Source organism: Morus notabilis, unplaced genomic scaffold, assembly GCF_000414095.1.
Source record: "Morus notabilis unplaced genomic scaffold, ASM41409v2 Scaffold201, whole genome shotgun sequence".
NCBI lineage: Eukaryota > Viridiplantae > Streptophyta > Magnoliopsida > Rosales > Moraceae > Morus > Morus notabilis.
The window spans coordinates 401,334-422,269 of NW_010357101.1; the positions used below are offsets into that span (position 1 = coordinate 401,334).

General features: G+C 35.8%; 3 protein-coding genes and 1 non-coding gene across 4 annotated transcripts; 3 read left to right on the forward strand and 1 right to left on the reverse strand.

The window, feature by feature from the left end:
- The first annotated feature begins 1,258 nt into the window (after positions 1 to 1,258).
- Positions 1,259 to 4,723, forward strand: LOC21402632 (ADP-ribosylation factor 1-like 2). Its single transcript, XM_010089191.2, has 7 exons — positions 1,259 to 1,577; positions 2,658 to 2,748; positions 3,117 to 3,232; positions 3,419 to 3,478; positions 3,562 to 3,627; positions 4,037 to 4,235; positions 4,393 to 4,723. The coding sequence occupies exons 1-6, from the start codon at positions 1,521 to 1,523 to the stop codon at positions 4,226 to 4,228; spliced, it is 582 nt and encodes a 193-aa protein (XP_010087493.1). The 5' UTR covers positions 1,259 to 1,520; the 3' UTR covers positions 4,229 to 4,235; positions 4,393 to 4,723.
- Positions 4,724 to 5,360: 637 nt separating this feature from the next.
- On the forward strand, positions 5,361 to 5,434 carry TRNAT-AGU. The gene has a single exon. It is a non-coding gene; the product is annotated as a tRNA-Thr (tRNA).
- Positions 5,435 to 5,532: 98 nt separating this feature from the next.
- Positions 5,533 to 13,925, forward strand: LOC21402633. Its single transcript, XM_024165377.1, has 18 exons — positions 5,533 to 6,105; positions 6,385 to 6,443; positions 6,585 to 6,716; positions 7,634 to 7,774; positions 8,317 to 8,373; positions 8,905 to 8,999; positions 9,372 to 9,504; positions 9,619 to 9,795; positions 9,978 to 10,168; positions 10,329 to 10,395; positions 10,783 to 10,916; positions 11,226 to 11,292; positions 11,424 to 11,486; positions 11,573 to 11,814; positions 11,895 to 12,024; positions 12,342 to 12,434; positions 12,814 to 12,999; positions 13,370 to 13,925. Exons 1-18 carry the CDS (start codon positions 5,793 to 5,795, stop codon positions 13,652 to 13,654), a joined length of 2,565 nt encoding a protein of 854 aa, XP_024021145.1. The 5' UTR covers positions 5,533 to 5,792; the 3' UTR covers positions 13,655 to 13,925.
- Positions 13,926 to 14,100: 175 nt separating this feature from the next.
- LOC21402634 (serine/threonine-protein phosphatase 4 regulatory subunit 2) lies at positions 14,101 to 17,816 on the reverse strand. Its single transcript, XM_010089193.2, has 8 exons — positions 17,741 to 17,816; positions 17,206 to 17,323; positions 16,378 to 16,458; positions 15,958 to 16,006; positions 15,709 to 15,805; positions 15,292 to 15,344; positions 14,957 to 15,019; positions 14,101 to 14,757 (listed from the first exon to the last, which is right to left on the reverse strand). The coding sequence occupies exons 2-8, from the start codon at positions 17,313 to 17,315 to the stop codon at positions 14,479 to 14,481; spliced, it is 732 nt and encodes a 243-aa protein (XP_010087495.2). The 5' UTR covers positions 17,316 to 17,323; positions 17,741 to 17,816; the 3' UTR covers positions 14,101 to 14,478.
- Between the last annotated feature and the right edge of the window lie 3,120 nt (positions 17,817 to 20,936).

Genomic DNA, 20,936 nt, shown 5'->3' on the forward strand with positions numbered 1-20,936 from the left:
AACAAAATGACCGTTTTTTATTAATTAAAGGGTCAATCATCGATTGACTAGCAGTTAATCACTGATTGACTTAAATTTATCATTAATTCACTTGATGATTTCTTATTATTAATCAATATTAATTAATAATTAGCTGAAATTAATTAATTTTAATCTACAAATTACATGTTAATAATAATAAATCATTGGTAACATATAATAATTAATAGATCAATCATTGATTGATTTTGATTAATCATTGACTGAGTATTAAAAAAGGAAGTTAAAAAGGAGCCGTTTACCTATCTTTTTCTCTGTTATTAAATATAAGGACTAAATTGTAAAAAGAATACTTTAAATAAAAAAAAAACTTACAATTTTCAATAAAAATATTTTATATAATAAATCAAAAAAATAGAATCAAAGAAAAAAAATCTTTACATACATAAAAGTGCTAAAAGCCGTTTTTTCTCTCGTGACTTATATCACTATAAGAAAGTTTCTCATTTTTATTAACACATGGCATCTTTTTTTTTCTTTTTTTTCTTTTTTTGTGTTTTAAAACATTTTCATTATTTAACTTTCATTTTTTTTTCTTGTCTTTTATTATTATTATTATTATTTTTATTAAACTAAACCCTTTAAGAAATAATAAGATAAAAAAATAAAACTTTTAAAAAAAATAGAAGACGTTTCGTTCATGAATTAGAATCATGAGATTATAATTATTTTTAATTTACGTGTATTTTTTGTGAGAAAAAATACTGTAATAAATCATGAATCATGATTCGAATCAGAGTACGAATCCCCTTACTAAACGTCACCTAAATCTTTAAATTGTAATACATTGAATGTACACCCTGCTTATTTATTATTTAAATCATAATTTAAATTTTTATTATAATATTTTTTTTATAAAATTTTAAATATAATTTTTTTTATTATAATATTTTTTTTCACATGAATTCATATTTTAATTCAAATTTTTAAATCCGAATGAATGAAACACGAGTCGTACATTCAGGTCCTGTTCATTTCGCTGATTCGAGTTTAGAATTCGAGTTTTGCTACAGTAAAAAGTTCTCACAAACAGTCACGTCTAATTTTTTTATTACAGTAAAAAACTCTCATATAAAATCACATTTTAACTCGAATTAAAAACTCAAATCAATAAATTAAACGGGCTCTCACGTTATGCACGTGATTTCAACTAGTAATAATAAAAGAAGAATAGTGGTTCTCTATTTTAGCTCTCTTTTTTTTTTTTTTTAAAGAGAATTTTATTTTCTTTTTGGTTCCTGAGGCTGAGAAAATCGAATTCTTTGCATCGAGAAAGAAAGAGCGTGGAAAGAGAGAAAAAATAGGCAATCAGGAAAACGCTACCTTGGTTCTGTGTTCCTTCTGAGAATCTTTCTTCTCTTTATCTCCGTAAAGAAGAAAGATCGATCGACCAAGTCAATCTCATCGCCATTAATTTGTTTCCTTGGAAGTGGATGAGCGAGTTTTAAGACCAATTATTACCAGAGAAAAGCCTCATAGTTATGGGTCAAGCTTTTCGCAAGCTTTTCGATGCCTTCTTCGGCAACACTGAGATGCGAGTATACTCTCTCTCTCTCTCTCTCTCTCTAGTTTCACGGCTTTTTTTTTTTTGGGTAACTAAGAATTGAGTATGTTTGTGTTTATGAAATTGATATCTTTGGGATTTTTATGCTTTAGTTTTTTTTTTTTGATATTTTTGGGTTTTTTATGTTTTTTTTTTTTTTTTTTTTTTTTTTTTTTTTGAGAATATGTAGATTTTCTTATGAGTGATTTTTGAGTTGAAAGTGACTTACCAAATGATTTTTTCATATCGTCGTCTCAGAAATTGGAAAATCCCGTGCTTCATTTGTTTGAAGGAATTGTAATTTCTGTTTTTGTTACTCGTGTTGTTCTTTTAGTTTTTCTTTCATATGCACATTGTTTGTAAATCGGTAGAGACGTTATGCTGTTGTTTTGGTGTCAATATCAGCAACTAGCATTCCTTTTCAGGATATTATCGAAATGGGTTTTGTTGTCCTCTTGAATCAAAATGAAATCCAGTGGTGAAGAATCCAAAACGAAAAACTGAAGTCATTCTTATGGACAAAAGAAAAAAAAAATAGAGAGTATTGACTCGAGAACAAATTCATTAGGGGCTCCATGCCTCCATTGTAGAATCCAGACCTAATCATTAATTGCGAAGCCATGGGAAAGACAAAACCCGTGATTGCATAAGATTCTATCGAGAACGAACCCTAATGGTTCGTTGGTAGGATGGTGGAAGGGACTAGGAGCCAATTCCTTTAGTATGAAAAGCCATGTCATGAATTAATCCTAAACTAAAAGTTAGAAATGTAGAATCCAAAGGCCATATAATGTTCTGAGCATTTCAAGTTCATACCTTATACACCCCGCATCTCATTCTCGGAATCTCATGTGAAAGCAAAAATGAAGGTTTAATTAATGCTTAGAAAATAAATTGCTCAGTATCCAAGTTCATGATGCTAATAAATTAGAGGGGGTGGTTTAGATGTTTTTTATTAAATGGTCGACTTTTGGGCCCTTTTCTTTGCCTTCTCTTAATTGCTAACGAGCTTCCAATAATCTCGCTTCACTCTCTGTGGTTTCCTTGATCGTACTTTTTGATTGTGTTGGCTTAGGTTGTAATGCTAGGCTTGGATGCGGCTGGTAAAACTACCATTCTATACAAGCTGCACATTGGAGAAGTTTTGTCAACTGTTCCCACAATTGGTACGTCACTTTGTTCATTATTATCGAAACCTTTTCTTTCCTTGGATGGTACAATTGGATTATTGGAATCCTATTACTCAGGACACTAGTCAAAAATACATCCGACGTTTGACCCCTTATAAGTGTTGGGATATTGGGTTTTCTATAGCCCCAAAATTCTCTCTGAAGACACTATTCTTCGTCATGCTAGGTTCCCTATACTTGCATATGGATGCCATTTCGTGGACCAAGAGTTCCTTGCTATTCTATCTAGTTTTAGGAGTACCGTACTGCTCCCTTTTTTTAAATTAAAAAAAATACTCCATTAAAATGGAAACAATTACCCTGCTGTGAATTTTGCTTTAAAGACACCTCTTTGTCTCCTTCAGGTTTCAATGTGGAGAAAGTACAGTATAAGAACGTAATATTCACAGTTTGGGATGTTGGCGGGCAAGAGAAGCTAAGGCCATTATGGAGGCATTACTTCAATAACACAGACGGACTGGTAATTTTCCTGCTTGTGTTTTCTGTATCCTTGTCAAGCGATGCTGCTCGTTGTGGAAGCCAATATAAAGAAGCATTTTTTTATTCTTATATTACTTCTTTCTTGTTTTCCCTTTCTTGTCATCAACATGCACTGTTAACCGTTAAAGGATATTTATATCTGTGTTTTATATCTTTGTCTCTGCAGATCTATGTTGTTGATTCCTTGGACCGAGAGAGAATTGGAAAAGCAAAGGCAGAATTTCAGGTTGTATATCTGGAAAGAAATACAGTTTAAAACAAGCACGTGACTATTGTTAATGTTCTCATTTAACTAGGTTTCTCTTTCAGGCTATCATCAGTGATCCATTTATGCTCAATAGTGTCATCTTGGTGTTTGCTAATAAACAGGACATGGTACGTTATGCTAGCAATTTGTTTCTTCCTTTCAAATGTGAGATTTAATCACGCCATGTTCATCCCGTGCAGTGCTTAGTTTAGCAACTTGGCAATATAGTGAGAACCTTTACATGTTTACTTGCATTGACTGTTGAAAAATTATAGCGTTTAAACTGGAAAAATCTTGCTAGTTTATTCTGTATAATGGTTTTGTGATAACTTTTCCAGTCACATACTAATACATCAACCAAGAACCAACTTAGGAAGACTGGAGAACCTCATAAACTTGTTTTGGAATTCCCTCTTTAGGGTTTATATTTGCCTTGGTAGTGAAGGTTTTCATGCTAAACCAACTTAATTTGCAAAATGTTTTGTTACCCCCTTATAAAACTCACTTTTCTTTTTCCCCCCTCTTTCTGGAATAAAGAAAGGAGCAATGACACCAAAGGAAGTGTGTGAAGGACTGGGTCTCTTTGATCTTAAGAATAGGAAATGGCACATACAAGGGGCTTGTGCACTTCGTGGAGACGGCCTTTATGAGGGTTTGGATTGGTTGGCTGGGACACTCAAAGAGATGCGAGCTGCTGGGTACTCTTCAGTTGGCACCTCGTCATTCTAATTTGAAGGTTAATATTCTCTACCTACTTGCTTAACACCCAAATCAAAGTGACTTATTTACTATCCCTGCATTTCGAGTTATAAAAGTATACCCTGAATTTTGGACGTGCTCAGGAGGCTCTAAGTTTTGCGAAAATTGTGATTCTGACAAAATTTCTTCTGCAGGTTTGGTTGGAGTAAAGGAGTTCTTCAATTGTCAAAAGCCACAGAATTGACCTTTTGCGTGTTGAGGAGCAATGAACTGAAATTTTTTGGATTGTTTCCGAAGCTAATGATGTTCAATAGGTGCTTTTTCCTCGGCCTTGATGGCACTCAAAAAGTTGTAACTTCCTCCAATGTATATTAAAGATTATCCAGGGTGTGCCATTGATTAAAATAGACCTGGATTCTAGCTTTCTGTATGCTTTTGATCTCCTGTTTAACCCACTCTGCATATATTCTTATATCTTGTAGACCGAGGATTGATAATAGTTATAAGATATTGCATATTTCTCTCTTTCACTTATGCACACGAACCAACTCTAGGTGAAATTTTATTTGCAATTAGGTTTTCCTACCCGAGCTACGGCCTCTTGGTGGGTGTAAACATATGTATTGGGGATCATTTAGTGCTTATATAAACATTATTCTTAATCAAGAAGAGTAATTCTAGAAGATCAAAGTCTTGGAGATTTTAGATATCGTCAATGGGTCGATCGCAATGGCTTTCGTACACAAACGTTGATTCGAGAGTTATTGTTTTCGCGCTAGGAGATTTCACTACGAATTCGATGTGTTTGCTGTGGGATTAAGAAGCTGTTTAGTCTCGGATACGTGCGCGTAGGAGGGTGAGGGATAGAGATCTTCCCCTGGTTCCGTCATTCTCTGAATACTTGTACAAACTAGGAAGTACATGCAAGAACTTGGGTTGCAACTCTTTTAATATCAAGAGTTTCTAATAATTTTGGATACATGAGCCCCTTTGTTAGATTTAGTTGGAGATTTTCATGGCTTTATTAGTTGGTCTTTGACGGTATACATTCTTTCATGGATTTTTGCTTTACACACAACAAAACAAGCGACACAGGCGTTACAAATTTTATTTATTTTAATTATTAGATATCTAATTATTAAGAAGCACTCACGTCGAACATGCTCTCGTAGCTCAGTTGGTTAGAGCACCCGTTTAGTAAGCGGGAGGTCTTGAGTTCGACTCTCAACGAGAGCAGATCTTTACTAATTTATTCTTTTGCCTCGCCATTGGTAATGGTTTACTCATTTATTTTATTTTTTCCCGGGAAAATCTATCCTCTTACCGTTAATTTGCTTCTCTTCCTCATCGGGAAAAGATCTAATCGAACGGCCAGATGCTGTTCCACACTTTCTCTCTCTCCAAACAGAAACCAGAAAGACATCCGTGGATGGATTCCCAGCCATAACTTCCCCGGACCCCACACAGACACTCTCACTCCCTTTACCTATATTATATATATAATTCTCTTATATTATTGATTTTCATTTTTTCTCCATTTCCATTTCTAGAGAGATAAAGAAGATAGAGAGTCGTCGGAGTTCACACACAGACGATGCACTCATGCCAAAGCCCTGCAAACGCAATAATGTTGGCCTGCAGATTCCACCGCCGCAGCTCCGTCAGGATCCGGTGCCTCATCGACCAGATAATCGCCCCAAAATTCGCCGTCTCCTCCTCCCTCAGCTCCGTCTTCACCTCCGCCAACGCCATCGCCGCCGCCGCCGCCGCCGCCGGCTCCACCTCCCTCCACGGTGCCGTCACTTCCACCATCACTCAAGTTGCCGTCACCGCCGTCGCCATCGCCTCCGGTGCCTGCCTCTCCACCAAAGTCGATTTCTTGTGGCCTAAGCTCGAAGAGCAACCAGGTCTGAAATTTGCTCCTTTCTCTCTCTTCAATTTCGTTTCCAGAAAATCTTGTTTGATCCCGTTCGCTTTGAAAGAGTGAAAAAAATTAACAAAAATTCTTTATAATTCTGTTTTCGTTTCTTTCGAACGATCGAACAACAATTTCGTTTGGCAATTCCTTGTTTAGTTAAATTCTGGCCGTTCTTCTGACAGGAGAGAGTGAGAGAGAAGCGGAGAGAAATTAGAACAAAGGAAATATATTTTTTTCAATTCTGATTACGTCTTGATAAAATCTACAGGTTCTCTAGTTCTGGAAGGAGTAGATGTAACTGGATATCCTATTTTCAGCGATCCGAAGGTATACTATCGACATAATCAGCGTCTACGGCTTTGCTTGAACATCAGCAATCTTTTTTTTTTTTTGGTTTTTTTTTTAAATGAAAATGAAGATTGGTAATCAATCTGATGCATCTGGAATTGCTCCCATTTGTGAAGGCAGGTGCAAAAGGCAATTTCTTTTGCTAAAAAGGCTCACCATGGGCAAGTACGCAAAACAGGAGACCCTTATTTGACGCATTGTATACATACTGGAAGAATCTTGGCCATGTTGGTTCCTTCAAGTGGGAAACGGGTATGACTCTTTCTCATTACTTGTAGTGCTTTGAAGACACCTTTACTAGTTTTTAAAAGAAAGGAAAGGAATAAGCTAGTGTTTATTACCTATTAGGAAGTGAAATTGGATACAATCCAATTCCACTTTCTAGTGTTTACTAACTTTGAGAATATGAATTCTAAGAGTTAAGTACTAAAATTTCCTCACGCATAAAATTCCCTTATACATTTTTCTCTGTCAACGGTATATCTGGACTATCAAAAAGACTAAACCATCCTCAAGAGAGAAAAAAAAAATCTAGAAAAATAGAACTAAGGTATATGCTTGTTTTAGTAGGCATTTTCTTTTTACTTGGTATTTTGGTTATTTCCTAGTCAAATAGCATGTTAATCGATAAATGAGAGCTGATGCCATACATTTGCTACAATTAAATGATATACTTTCTGAATGCATGGTACAAAAAACTTGACGAGAAATTTATTTCAAAGGAGGGATTTGAACTCCACACTTTGTGGTGGAGTTAGGTGTGGAATTATGACTAGGCTATACCTGCAACCAATGATATACTTCTCTTTCTCTCTCTCCTTTTTTTTCAAAAAAAAAAATAATAATAATGATAATAATTCAAAGGGAAACAAAATTGGGGTAACATAGAATTGACTTTTCCTTTCCTCATTTCCTACATCACGCCGTAGCTTTCCTGATTCTGTGGGTAGACACATTAATAGGTCAGGAAGGGAAACAGTCCTCCCTTACCATTTGCACATGTCTTTAGTTTGTTGTTGTTTAGCATTTTTTGACGTAGAAATGTGCTTTCAAGAAATTTGCATGCAGTCTTAGGATATGAGTCATATTTATTGCTTAAAAGCAGATTATAATTGCACTTGTTAAGAGATAAGAATCAAGTCCTTCATTAACCCAAGAGTCTTCTACAGGCTGTTGAAACAGTTGTGGCTGGAATTCTCCATGATGTTTTTGATGATACAAGTGAAAGTTTGCAGAGTGTAGAAGAGCAGTTTGGTGATGATGTGGCTAGGTTGGTAGCTGGTGTTTCCAGGTTGAGTTATATTAATCAGGTATCTCAATTGGCTTATGAGGGTATAATAGTTATAATTGTTATGTCGCTTTGGCTGTTTTTCGCAGTTTAAGATTATATTTAGCCCAAGTTAAGAAAGTTGAACATTTGGTTTTGTATGAAACTTAACCGAAAATATGGAAATATTTTGCCATTTTCACCTTGTAAGGTCTCAGAAGCTTAAAAATAGTTATTCTTGGATATAACCATGCCTTTTGCGGAAATGATTCCATGTCTAACCTGGTACTGCTGAAAAGTAAGGAGATCATATCAAATTTGCTGTTTTCTATTTCTTAAGCAGTTCAAAGAAACATCAAGGTTTGCTCTCCCAAAACGTTGCTTTTGTGCAATTTTTGAAGCAGAGAAAACATTTCTAGTCTCTTAGAATCTGGCCTTATTTTACTAAATGGGTGAGAAGCTGAAACCGTTAGTATCAGAGATGAAAAAGAACAGTGTCTAACTTGAAGGTTTAAGAAAACTATTACCTGATTGCGGCTTCCATAACTTTTGTTTTTAACATACAAGTTCTAATTTGTTATGCAGCTCTTACGAAGACATCGGAGAATAAATGTGGATTCGGGTACCCTTCGGCATGAAGAGGTATACAACTTAGACCCCACGTTTTGATAACGATTGTCCATAATATGGGTGGTAAAACCGAGATTTTAGCAATGAATTGGAATCACCAATCACAGCGGATGATAAACACGAAAATAAATTTTAGATAATTCTATGATCCTATATCTTTTCAAGTTTGATGTATGAGCCATTATAATGATGTAAGAAATATTAAGTAATCTTAAATCTCAATCAGTCCAGTGAATTCAATTCATGATCTAAGACAAGTAGTATCAGGCAGTATCAATGTTCCGCAGCAATTTTATTCAGTCCCTGAGAATTACTAAGTGTGCATGTACTCATTTAATAGTAATCTTCCATAGAGGATGGTGGAGGGGAATTTCTTTGTATCTAATGCATTTGACTGTAGCACAATGAACAAAGCTAATAACGGCGTAAGGAGATGAATGAAAATTAATGTTATTAACTTTTTTGTTAAACATGACCGTATAAGCACCATAGATTAGCTGCTCCATTATTCTGCATCTCATTCTTGCTTTATTTACATTCCAGGCAAATAATTTACGAGTTATGCTCTTGGGAATGGTTGATGATCCACGTGTTGTTCTTATCAAGCTTGCTGATCGTCTTCACAATATGAGAACCATGTATTGATTCTGAACTTCATGTGTGTGTGTGTGTGCGTGCGCGCGCGTGTGTGTACTATAGTTTTTTTTTCCTGTTCTTTTTTTTTTCCCCACAACTTTTATGCAATCATAGTTCATAGTTCTTAAAGGCAATATGTCGGTTTTTGCCTTAGTCCCTCAATGTGGAATGATGATAACAATGGTATTATTGTCTTTCTATCTTTGCCTCTTTTTCAAGTTTTTTTTCTAATTAATTTCTTGTTGGCTGTTTAATTACAAAAAAGGAAAAAAGTAAGGAGATTATTGTCGCGGTTTGTTTTTCTTATTGTACAACAAAATTTGTGGCTCAAAATGGTAGCAATTAGTCACACTCTAGAGGAAAATGTTTTACAGTTATGCCCTGCCATTGCCAAAAGCGCAAGCTGTTGCAATGGAGACCCTTGCTGTTTGGTGTTCCCTTGCTTCCAGATTGGGTTTATGGGCATTGAAAGCTGAACTGGAAGATCTGTGCTTTGCTGTTCTTCAGGTTGCTTATATCTCTTTAGTTGTCATGGACTTGTTTAGCTCCTTGTTTCATGCCCTTGTCATTTGAGCATCTGCTGATTCACTTATTATTATGTCTTTTACACCTCGTGTGCAGCCTCAAATGTTTCAGAGAATGAGAGCTGATCTGGCTTCTATGTGGAGCCCTAGCAGCAAATCAGGAAACACAAAAAGAATGTGTGAAAAATCCAGCACGCAGACCTTGGATAAAAAAGGCTTTGTTTGCGATTATGAGGGGTCCGTGGCAATTGATGAAGATGTCACAAGCATGAAAGTAAGCTCTTTGCTGAGATCAATTGTTAAAAGTTACAGTTACAATTTATTGGGGCAAAGTCCTATGGGGAACAGTGAATGATTGTAGAAATTGATACGAAACTAAGAGATTGAAGATTAGATTTCTATATATTATATTAGTAGGCAGGCGGCTTATTTATTTTTATTCTCTTTTCTTCCCAGGATCTTTTGAAAGCTGTATTGCCGTTTGATGTCTTGTTGGATCGAAGAAAGCGCTCCAGATATCTTAGTACTCTAGGGAAAAGTTTGCAGAACCAGACAACCCCGAAGGTTGTGCGGGACACTGGAATTGCTTTAGCATCTCTGGTGGTCTGCGAGGAAGCACTTGAACGAGAGTTAATAATTTCAACTTCGTATGTGTTGCCTTCATATCTCCCCTTTCGCCTTGCTAACTGGATATGATTACATATACTCTATATTCTGTAATTTAACATTTTCATCTAGTGCACTGATTATGACGAAACAAAAAAGTAAAGACCATTGCTAAAACGTTCTCTTTGTTCATGCTTGCAGTTATGTTCCAGGCATGGAGGTGACTCTGTCCAGCCGTCTAAAAAGTTTGTATAGCATCTATAGTAAGGTAATTAATGGAGTCAGTGTTAATTGCATCAGAAATAGGTAGAAATGCAATGCTTTTAAAGTTCGAATAGCATCTTTGTTAAAGTTTGAATATTTGCAACCTTGAATTACTTGAAACATTAGCAACCTTGAATTACTTGAAACATTAGCATTTACCATTTGAATATTGTCTTTAAGTTATCATTATTTTCTGTGTTTTAATATCAGTCATGTCGGTCTTCTTTTTTTTTTTTTTTTTTTTTTTTTTTGGTTTTAATTTTACATCTTTATCTCTTTCTGTAGATGAAAAGAAAGGATGTCGACATTACTAAAGTGTATGATGCCCGTGCGTTAAGGGTAGTTGTTGGAGACAAAGTTTCAAATTTTACATCTTTATCTCTTTCTGTAGATGAAAAGAAAGGATGTCGACATTACTAAAGTGTATGATGCCCGTGCGTTAAGGGTAGTTGTTGGAGACAAGAATGGAACTCTTCATGGACCTGCTGTTCAATGTTGTTACAGTCTTCTCAACATTGTACACAAGTAAACCAAAATGAACTTATCTTATTTTCACATTGTTTTTGTAAAAAATCTTTTCACATTGCACGCTAGCAAATAAATATTTTGGAATCTGTGAAACATCACTCCGACAATGCCATGAGTTTCTATGCCTCTATGAATAATGACCTGCTCAATTTCAGATGTTCAGTAGAATTACCTATTCAAAGACCTTTTTCAGAGGCCGTGCATCTTCGTCAATTTTTTTCAAAGTAGAAAGCTGGATATATTCATTTCATTTGCACATCATTTATGGCCCAGTCATGATAATGGCCGTCATTCTTCTATGTGTAGACTTTGGACCCCAATTGATGGTGAGTTTGACGATTACATCATCAATCCAAAGCCTAGTGGCTATCAGGTTAGATGATCTCTCATTGTTTCACTATAAAGTAGAAGTTTCTCAAGTCATCATCTTCTTATGCACATTTGCGAGTAAATTACATAGATACCTAGTATAATCTACCCTTACATTCAAATCTCTATTTGTAGTCTCTGCACACTGCAGTACAAGGTCCCGACAGATCGCCTTTGGAAGTTCAAATACGAACACAGGTTCTAAACCTCTTCTAGCTATAAAAAGTCAGCATTTACTTCCTAGTATTTTTGACTCTGCTATTATCAGTGACTGTCTTTTCCAGAGGATGCATGAGTATGCTGAACATGGACTAGCGGCACATTGGCTTTATAAAGAAACTGGAAACCCGTTATCTTCTATAGCCAGCACAGACGAACTTGAAGTAGAAACTTCGTATTTTTCCAAAGACATGGTGGAACAAACTTCCATAGAATGTGATTTGTTTGAGAAGTATAGTTTGTTGAAAATTGGACATCCAGTTCTTAGAGTTGATGAAAGCCACCTTCTTGCTGCTGTCATTATTAGGTATATAACTACTTCATGTCTGGTGAATATGATTCCCATTATAAGGTTATCAATCTCTAACATGTCCTTCGAATCTGCAGAGTAGACAACGGTGGAAGGGAATTGCTTGTTGCTGTGAGCTTTGGACTAACAGCTTCTGAAGCAGTAGCTGATAGAAGATCTTCCTCCCAAATGAAGCGGTGGGAAGCTCATGCAAGATTATATAAAAAGGTTGGTTCTGATTTTATTTGAAACGTATTAATTGTAAAATGTAATTTATTGGTGACCTTATCTAGAGATAGAGGTCTTGCATTTCAAAAGCATTTACCGAACTATGTTTACATAATTTGCTGCACTCAGCATTTATTGAAGTATATGAATCGGAAATCCAAGAGAGTTGAGGTGAAAATATACGACTGCGTGGAAGTACCTTTACTCAAAGATAGCTGAATGGATATTGCAACATAGATAGTTTCTAAAATTGTATCCGGTTACAGCTGGGTGATTCATCATTTATGCTTTTTTTCCCCCTATTAATGGCTTTCCAGGTTTCCGACGAGTGGTGGTGCGAACCAGGACATGGGGATTGGTGTACTTGCCTGGAGAAGTATACACTTTCTCGAGATGGTATTTACCACAAGGTGTGTTTAGTATCTACTTAAAAAATAAATAAAATAAATAAAAAAAGAGAGAGAGAGAGATGACATTCTTTCTGGTAGATATGCAAGGCGGTAATGGTTTGTCCCAAGTAGGTCGATCATTTACTGTAGAGTTGCTATTTACCACAATTGGTGATGCAATTGCCGTGGCAACATGTTAGAACTTCCACATGGCAGGGACATGACCCAACGGTCACACTTTGTCATTCGACTCTTCTATTGTGTTACCAGGCGTGTGTAATGCATCACCGGTATTAATAAATAGCAGTAGTTTATTGTATTGATGTTGATGTTAACATAATGATCAAAATTTTATTGAACTTCCAGGAAGAATGTGATTAAATTTCTTTTTTACTTGCAGCAAGATCAATTTGGTCGCTTACTGCCGACCTTCATTCAGGTCATTGATTTGACAGAACAAGAAGAAACAGATTATTGGACAGTTGTATCTGCTGTTTTTGATGGTAAACAGCTTGATGATTGTACTTCAGGGCCAAGCTTTAACTCAGTTACATGGGGTTCCATGGAGAGTAGCATCAATAACAAGGTTTGCCTAAGATCCTTACTATTCTAAATCGAGAGAGAATGGGGTTCAATTCTACGCTTCAGTGACCAAATTCACACATATAATGACGCAGAATCGAGAGAGTAAAGAGTAAAATTAAGGAAGAGAAATAGAAACAAGAGAGATTAGAGATATAAAGGGAGAGGAGAGAATTCTGGAGAGAAAATGAGAACTCAAGAAACAAATCATACAATGATCGGGCCTATTTATAGAGAAACTAAACATAAAACAAAGATAAACACATCCTTATAGTTAGGCAAATTAAAATAGTCGTAGAAGATTAACATAATCTAAAATTCCTTATTATCTACATCTTGTTCCTCATCACTAATGCTGAGCTTTCAATTTGTAGGTGCGTTTATTAAGGACAATGCTGAGGTGGGAAGAGCAACTACACTCGGAAGCAAGTCTGAGACATGAAAGGCAGAGCAGAAAGGTTTATGGCTCGGTAGTTCTCGGGGAAGTAGTCATTGTCTGTTGGCCGCATGGCGAGATAATGAGGTTGAGAACTGGTAGCACCGCTGCGGATGCTGCTAGAAGAGCGGGGCTTGAGGGAAAGCTGGTTTTGGTTAACGGTCAGCTGGTGTTGCCCAACACGAAGCTCAAAGATGGTGACGTGGTCGAAGTCAGACATTGATAATATAACTAAATTTCTGGTAAGAGGAAAATTTGTAAAATGCTTGTGAATGCCAGTGGGGGAAGCTAATGTATGTTACAATTCTAAAGACGTAGGGCCTCTGTATTATACGATTCTTTTTGTTCTGTATTTTCTCCCCTAGTGTAAATGGGTGGGCTCTACATGGACATTACAGTGCTTGATTTTAACTGGTGACTGTATAGAAAAGATAGTTAAATGTACATATGGAACAATTTCATAGCAAAAAATAGAATGAAAATTCTTTCATAAATGTAGACTCAAGATTCTTTGTTGGTTTGTTACATGGTTAACATTATTCAAGGAGCAATGCTATAATATCACCACCTATGAACTACATTATATCACCATCTTAACACAATTTAATTTATGCTCGTTTCCAATGTTCTTAAACTACCTTTTTTGCGCCCACAATGATCACAAAGGAGTAAAGAACTCATCAATATTAATAATGTAAAATCCCACGATGAACACTGTGCAAAATAATTTTGTCAAAATGAACAAAGGTAAACACTTAAAAAGCTTAGGATGCCAAAGTGAGCCTCGGTTAAAAACCGAATTGTACAAGCAGCAACAGATGATCCAAGCAAAATTATCAGTATCAGTTTTGCCATCCTAGGACCTAAACTTCCTTCATAGCTCAGCGAACTTTATGGTTTCCCAAGCCAACCATCACAATCCAATGGGGCTTAACCAAATCACATTTGCTCATATCGAACTCCAGACTTTCACGTCCTTCCGGTGAAAAGCAAACGGAATGCTGAGCTCTGTAGAATTAAATCAAATTCTTAGAAAGCTACGAATTTCTAGCAGTTGTTGGTTGGTGTTGCACTCGTTTCGGAAGGTCCAGGTACAACTATATCCTCCAAAGCTTCCATGTCAATGGTCATGTTATCGTTAATATCAGCCTCTTCAACCTCAACCATTACTTCGTCCTTATCACCCACCGCATGTTCTATCCCATTTTCCACAGAATCAGACTGCTGCTTCAGTTCTTCACTTGCTCCATCAGGCTCATTTGGCTCTATTGTTGAGTGCGGATAAGGATCGGTGGAGATGGTCAACATAGACGTCACTAATAAATTCTACAAACAAGGAAATGGTGAGCTGTCAAGTCCATAGAACTTCTCAAGAACATAGCATCAATAAGTGTTGCATATGGAAATTGCGAGCTGTTAAGTCCATTAAAACTTATCAAGCAAATAGCATCAACGAGTATAACATATCATCAAATAATGCAATGTCCAAGATATACGGCCAAAGAGGACTTTTTGACTAACATACCTTTTCAAGTGCTAGTGCAAGCTTTAATAGATTTGGGTAAATTGCCCGTGCATCCAAAAGGATCTGTTCAGGATAAATTGAAAATAAGTTATCTCAAATACTTATGGCACTGTTTTTAATTTGGAAAAAAAAAAAAAAGGGGGATCGAAAAGCCAAAAATGATAGGTGAAGATCACGGTCCAGAAAGATGAATGGTTCAGCCATAGCAATGAATAGCTCTACCAATTAATGAAAAATGCCAGCTTAAAGAAAAGCATAAAAAATATAATGCCGCAATGCAGGTAACTGGGTATTGACTGGGATATAAAGAACAAAGAATAATATGAAGCAATTACCTCACACAACCTTTGAAGAGTAAATGGAGGACCTTGATCAAAACTATGAAGAGCTGGAAACACAGAAAACATACAGTTGATAGTCTTGTAAAGGGAAGAAAAGAAAATAGAATATTAGATATTCTTAAACCTAGACTAGTAAATCTATATGATTTTCACATTGCAGAGTAGCATTCAGCATCTCTCATTCTCCCACTTCTCTTAATTGTTAAACCTTCAATCAGATACAGTGGACCATTAATTTGCCTAAAAGTTAATACAGATGGTGCGAGTTATTGGAGGGATATCATGATCCACCGGTTGTGTGGCCAACATCACCCTTAATCTCATGTTAGTTAGTTCATATATTTCAAGCTACAGAGTCAGTCAGAAAAAGACATCCAAGATAACCCAGTAAAATAAACATCGGGGCAATACCTTCTTCCAACCTTTTCGCCAGCTCTGTAAAGGTTTCTCCTAAAGAAGCATTTTGCTGCTCACTTGTCATTTTTGTCTCAGGATACTCTGACAAAACCTTCATAAATCAGAGACAAAGAGAAGAAGAAATGTAAAGAAATTATTATTTTGACCGGAGAGAGACAAAAATCACACATCGATTGCAAACAATTACACTTTCCATGAAAGTTGCAAATTCATAGGCCCACATGCTGGCATACCTCCCCATACCTGCTTCAGCTGAAAGGATAAGATGGCCTTTAACTTGTCCCACTCATGCCTACAGAACAAATACATAACATGAAGAGACTATAAACACAAATCCTGTCTTCCAATTTCCGAATATGTCTATTTGATATAATTGGCTAAATTGGACCTAGATTTTGTTTCTACAACTACTTATCCTAAAGTAAGAGTAACTATATCCATATCTTGTATAACACGTGGCTGTGCTTAAGAACAAACAGTATCTAACAGCGTCCTATTGGAGGAAGGAATATAAAAGCCACACCAAATTTCTAGGTTTTCTTCTCTTAACTCACAAAAGATGATATTGGACACCCACTGCCAAAATTCAATATTAAAACTCGCAACAAAAACACTACATACTGAACAAAAATGAGGAAGTTTCCAGCGGAAATGATAACATACCAAAACTTCCCAGTGGATGCAATAACTTCGAGTATACCTCTAGCTTCTTTTTCAGCAATCTCATATTTCGGCTCCGCACCACTAAATCACAAGAAAAAAACTTTCACTATTATGAAATTTTGAAAAGAAAATAATACATATATGCATACATAGATATAATCTCTAATCATGAATCAGAGAAACTACCCAAAAATCAAAAAGAAAGAGGGAGGGGGTTGTAGATCTCATTGTTAACTGTGAATGCAAAGCAAATCTTCTAGTAATCCAATATTGGAGATGAGCACAAGAACGCGTAGATTATGACAACACACCAAGCATTGGTTGGATTATAAACACCAAGACCACAAGATAACCACTCACTATTACATTAACAAGGGAGGTGATTTTGTTTCCTTTCCTTCCTTTCATACCAAACACCAAACGAGAAATGACCTCTTTTTCCCTCTCCGTTTCTCACACCTAGGCTATCAACCTCTCCCTCCCACCAAGCAAGGCATTAACAATAAAAAAGAAATAAAGCGTAATTCCAATCTAAGAGCCTGTTTGATAGGAGGGAAAAGTGGAAGGGCAAAGAGGGGCGAGGGGCTTAATGGAAGGATTTTAGGACCCATGGTTGTTTGTTTATTAGGACAATTCATATGAAACACGGTAATAATAAACATAAATAAATAAAAAGGTCGTCTTCTTCCTCTCCAGTTTCCTCACCTAGGCTATATACCTTTCTTTCCTTCCTATTTTCGGGAGATTACAAAGGAGGTTCATTACAATAAAGTATAAACACTATAAATCCAATAACAAATTACATAGGGAAAGAGGCTTGTAATGTACCCATGATTCAGCACATCGGGAACCATATCCTCGTGATAATCATGATGGTGATCAGCTTCATTGGAAGAACTCTTGGACTTCTGCACATCTTCATTTGATGTCATTTCCATTAACGCTCCTATTTTAAGAATACATAAAAACGAAAACAAAATTGCGATCAGAAAAAACATAACCGCTCACACACAGTGGGGACAAGTGATAATACAGTGCGTAAAAGTCGAAAACCGAAGTTCTAGACGAAAAGAACAAATAATTGTATATGAAGGAAAATCTCATGAAAATTGAAAGCAATTGCATACAAAGATTTAGACTTGCTCATTAAAAACGAAGTTTCCGATACCAAAAATTTCTAAATTTCCTGAGAAACACAATTCTAGCTAATAGAGGAGCAAAATCTCCTGAATATGAAACGGAAGAAATCATAAAAACCTAGAAGAAGGAAAAAAAATCAAAATTTTTCCATATTCTCGTAAAATGTTGTAAGCAATCAAATGAAGCTTAAATATCGAAAATGAGAGAGAGTTTGTTTGTTTACCTGGGAAGAACCGAATCTCCGATTTGCAGAGAAACGGAACAAAGTTCTCGACTGGATTAAGATTACAGCAGTGAAACAGAAGTGAAGAGAGAAATTATTATTATATCTGATCTGGTACTTGAAGGTGTATTATGTGCTAAGAAGCATTTCTATCAGTCTTCCATTTAGATCTTGCCACGTACAATTGGAAACAAATTTAACTTGAAAAACGACAACTAGAAGGTGTAAATAGATTAAAACGACAATAAATAAGTAGAGAAAGACAGTAACATGATAAACGACAAGTGGAAGCTAAAAACATACAGAAATAGGGGTGGACAAATCATCTATTATCCATTGATTCAACTAATTCAATTCAATCCATCCACAAAGATGGAATATCCAAAGACTATTAGATCAGATTTGAATGATATTTTTACTAATCCAATTAGATTGGATTGGATGTTGAATTCAAATTTTGAAAATATAATAAAACCAATCTAATCCAATGTATTTATGTTATGAATAATCAAATATATAATTAATTATGTATATAATATGCAATAACCAAAGTTTTAGAATGCAAAAAATTATTAAAAAAACACTCGCTATTATAATGGAACAATCAAATCAACAAATTGTCTTGAAAATACATGGATTCATCATTTTGTTTGTTGTGTTTGATGGTTTTGGTTTTTATATTGGATGATAAATGGATGATGGGGACCAAATTGTCTTGAAAATATATGAATTTATCATTTTGAGCAAGTTTTATAAAATTTAATAGTTTTAATAAGTTTGATAAAAGTCTAGGCTAATCCAAGCATCCAATCCAATCAAATCAAATAGATATTCGATCGGATTAGATTAGAAGATAGCCCTACATTAAATTGGATTGATTGGATTTCAAAAGATTTATATTGTATTGAATTGGATTATGGATGGTGTGTGTGTGTGTGTGTGTGTGTGTGTGTGTGTGTGTGTGTGTATATATATATATATATATATATATATATTGGATTTGATCCAATGCCCACCTCTATACAGAAACGTTACAGTAGCATTTGCAGACGACACGACAACGAACAATTCCTAACGACAAGTCGAATTGAGTAAAGACGAAAACGACAGCACGGCAATAAATACGTAGAAACAAGATAATCTGAAATACGACATCTCGAAGAGAACAAAAAACGACAATCGATAAGTAAAAACAACATAAATTAAAAAAACGACAATGGTAATGAAAAATTAAAAACGACAACGACATTATGAAACGAAGCGACAACAAAACTAGAAACGATAACTACCGAGTCTTGACATGGTAATAGTAAAAACTAAAATGATAAGTCGAAACGAACAGAAGGAGCGACAATGAAGTTAGTAGACGACAACAATGGACGATAATAGAACTATCCATGAATGATAAAACCACAATTAATTTCTTTTTTTTTTCTTAAAAAAAAGAAGACGACAATCAATTTCAAAACGACAACAAGATGGAAAAACGACAGAAAATCTCGTTTAATTGGGAACCCAACAATAAGTTTCTATTAAATGAGAGAGAAAAGGCAAATGGCGTTGATTATATTGTCAAATATGGACTCAAATCTGTCTAATTTTTTTTTTGTCTCAATTAATATCTAACTAATTATAATGGGATACATCATTAATAAAATCTTAATATCAAAATAAGGAAAAATTCGTTAAAAAGATATTTCAATTATTGAAATGATACGACACAATCTGATTGATCAGATACCATTTTAGACAATAAAATTGGACAAGTGATTCGTATAGCCAAATATAAACAAAGCAAATAATAATTACTTAGTAAAATAAAGTCAGTCAAAAAGGGACGGCCGAAGATCAAATCTCCGATGGCTAAATCCTAAGAGACCAGTTGGGAAGTGTAATCGGTAAACTTTGTCGGCTCTAAAGCTCAAACTGTTCTCTTATGTCGCAATTTGCGACGTCTAATTTATTATGGGCATACTCAAACTTGCAGGAAAAGAAGAAAGAAAATATACAATTAACTGATTAGGAAAGAAATATTATTAGCGAATAGAAGAGGAAATTACTCATTCATTATTGTCCAACGTAAAAGATGAAGGGCAAAAAACAAAAAACAAAAAGGGAAACTGCAAATATTCCATTACTCTATTTATTCCCTTTGAGCAATTACGTGATATGACGCTAGTGCATGCGAATAGAAGAGGAAAGCTTCCTAAAAAGAAAACAGACGAATTATCGTCAAAGGTCAAACATGAGGGGAAAGGAAAAAAAAAAAAAAAAAAAAAAACAAGGAAACTGCAATATTCTACCATTACTTTCTACTCTCCCGTAATCATATAATAATGTATAATATATATATATATATATATTAATACAAGGATCTTAATTTTTAGTCTTTTGTTTACTTTTCTCTAGCAATGGACGAGAGAGTACTAGGCTTCAAGGTTTCTCGGTTGTTGAAGGTTGTGATCGTGTTAGTGGCAATGGGATTAGCCTCTCTAATCCTCTTCTCCATCCCCCCCTCGCCACATTTCTCCGTCTTCTTCGCCGCCGCCGCTCTCCACCATCACAACCACTCATCATCCTCCTCCTCCTCATCATCATCATCATCAACAAAGAGGGACTTGGACATCGGCTTTGCTGTCACCAACTTCGCCAGGGACGGCATGGTCTATGACCACATAATAGTCTCCGCCTTCCACGGCCAAGACTGCCTAGCCACCATCGCTACTCTCACGCCCTTCGAGCAGGAAGGCGGCGAGCTCACCGCTGTGTGGTTTAGGTTCTGGAACGTGACCTTGCCGCCGGTGGTCCTCCACGACATGTCGTTTGAAAATGTATCGTACGTGACGATTGAGTTGAGGGCTAAAGCTATGTACGAAGGGAAACGAGAGATTGCAATGCAAGTGATGTGCGACGATGTTAAGGTTGTTTTGGTCTCTTCGTCGAATGCCACCTGGTTTCCTACGCTTCATCACGACAATGGGGACCGGCTGAGGAAGTGCGAAGTCGACGGGATACGGAGACACCGGGAGCAATGGTTGTTTGTGGCAGTTTTTGTGGTTCCTGTTTTGCTATTTATGTTGGCTTTATATTGTGAAAATTTTATGTTCCGTCGAAATTGTGATGATTCTATGTCTCGAGACGGTTGATTGTACATAATATTGAAGCCGTGAGGTAGTAGATTAGTAAATGGAAGTTG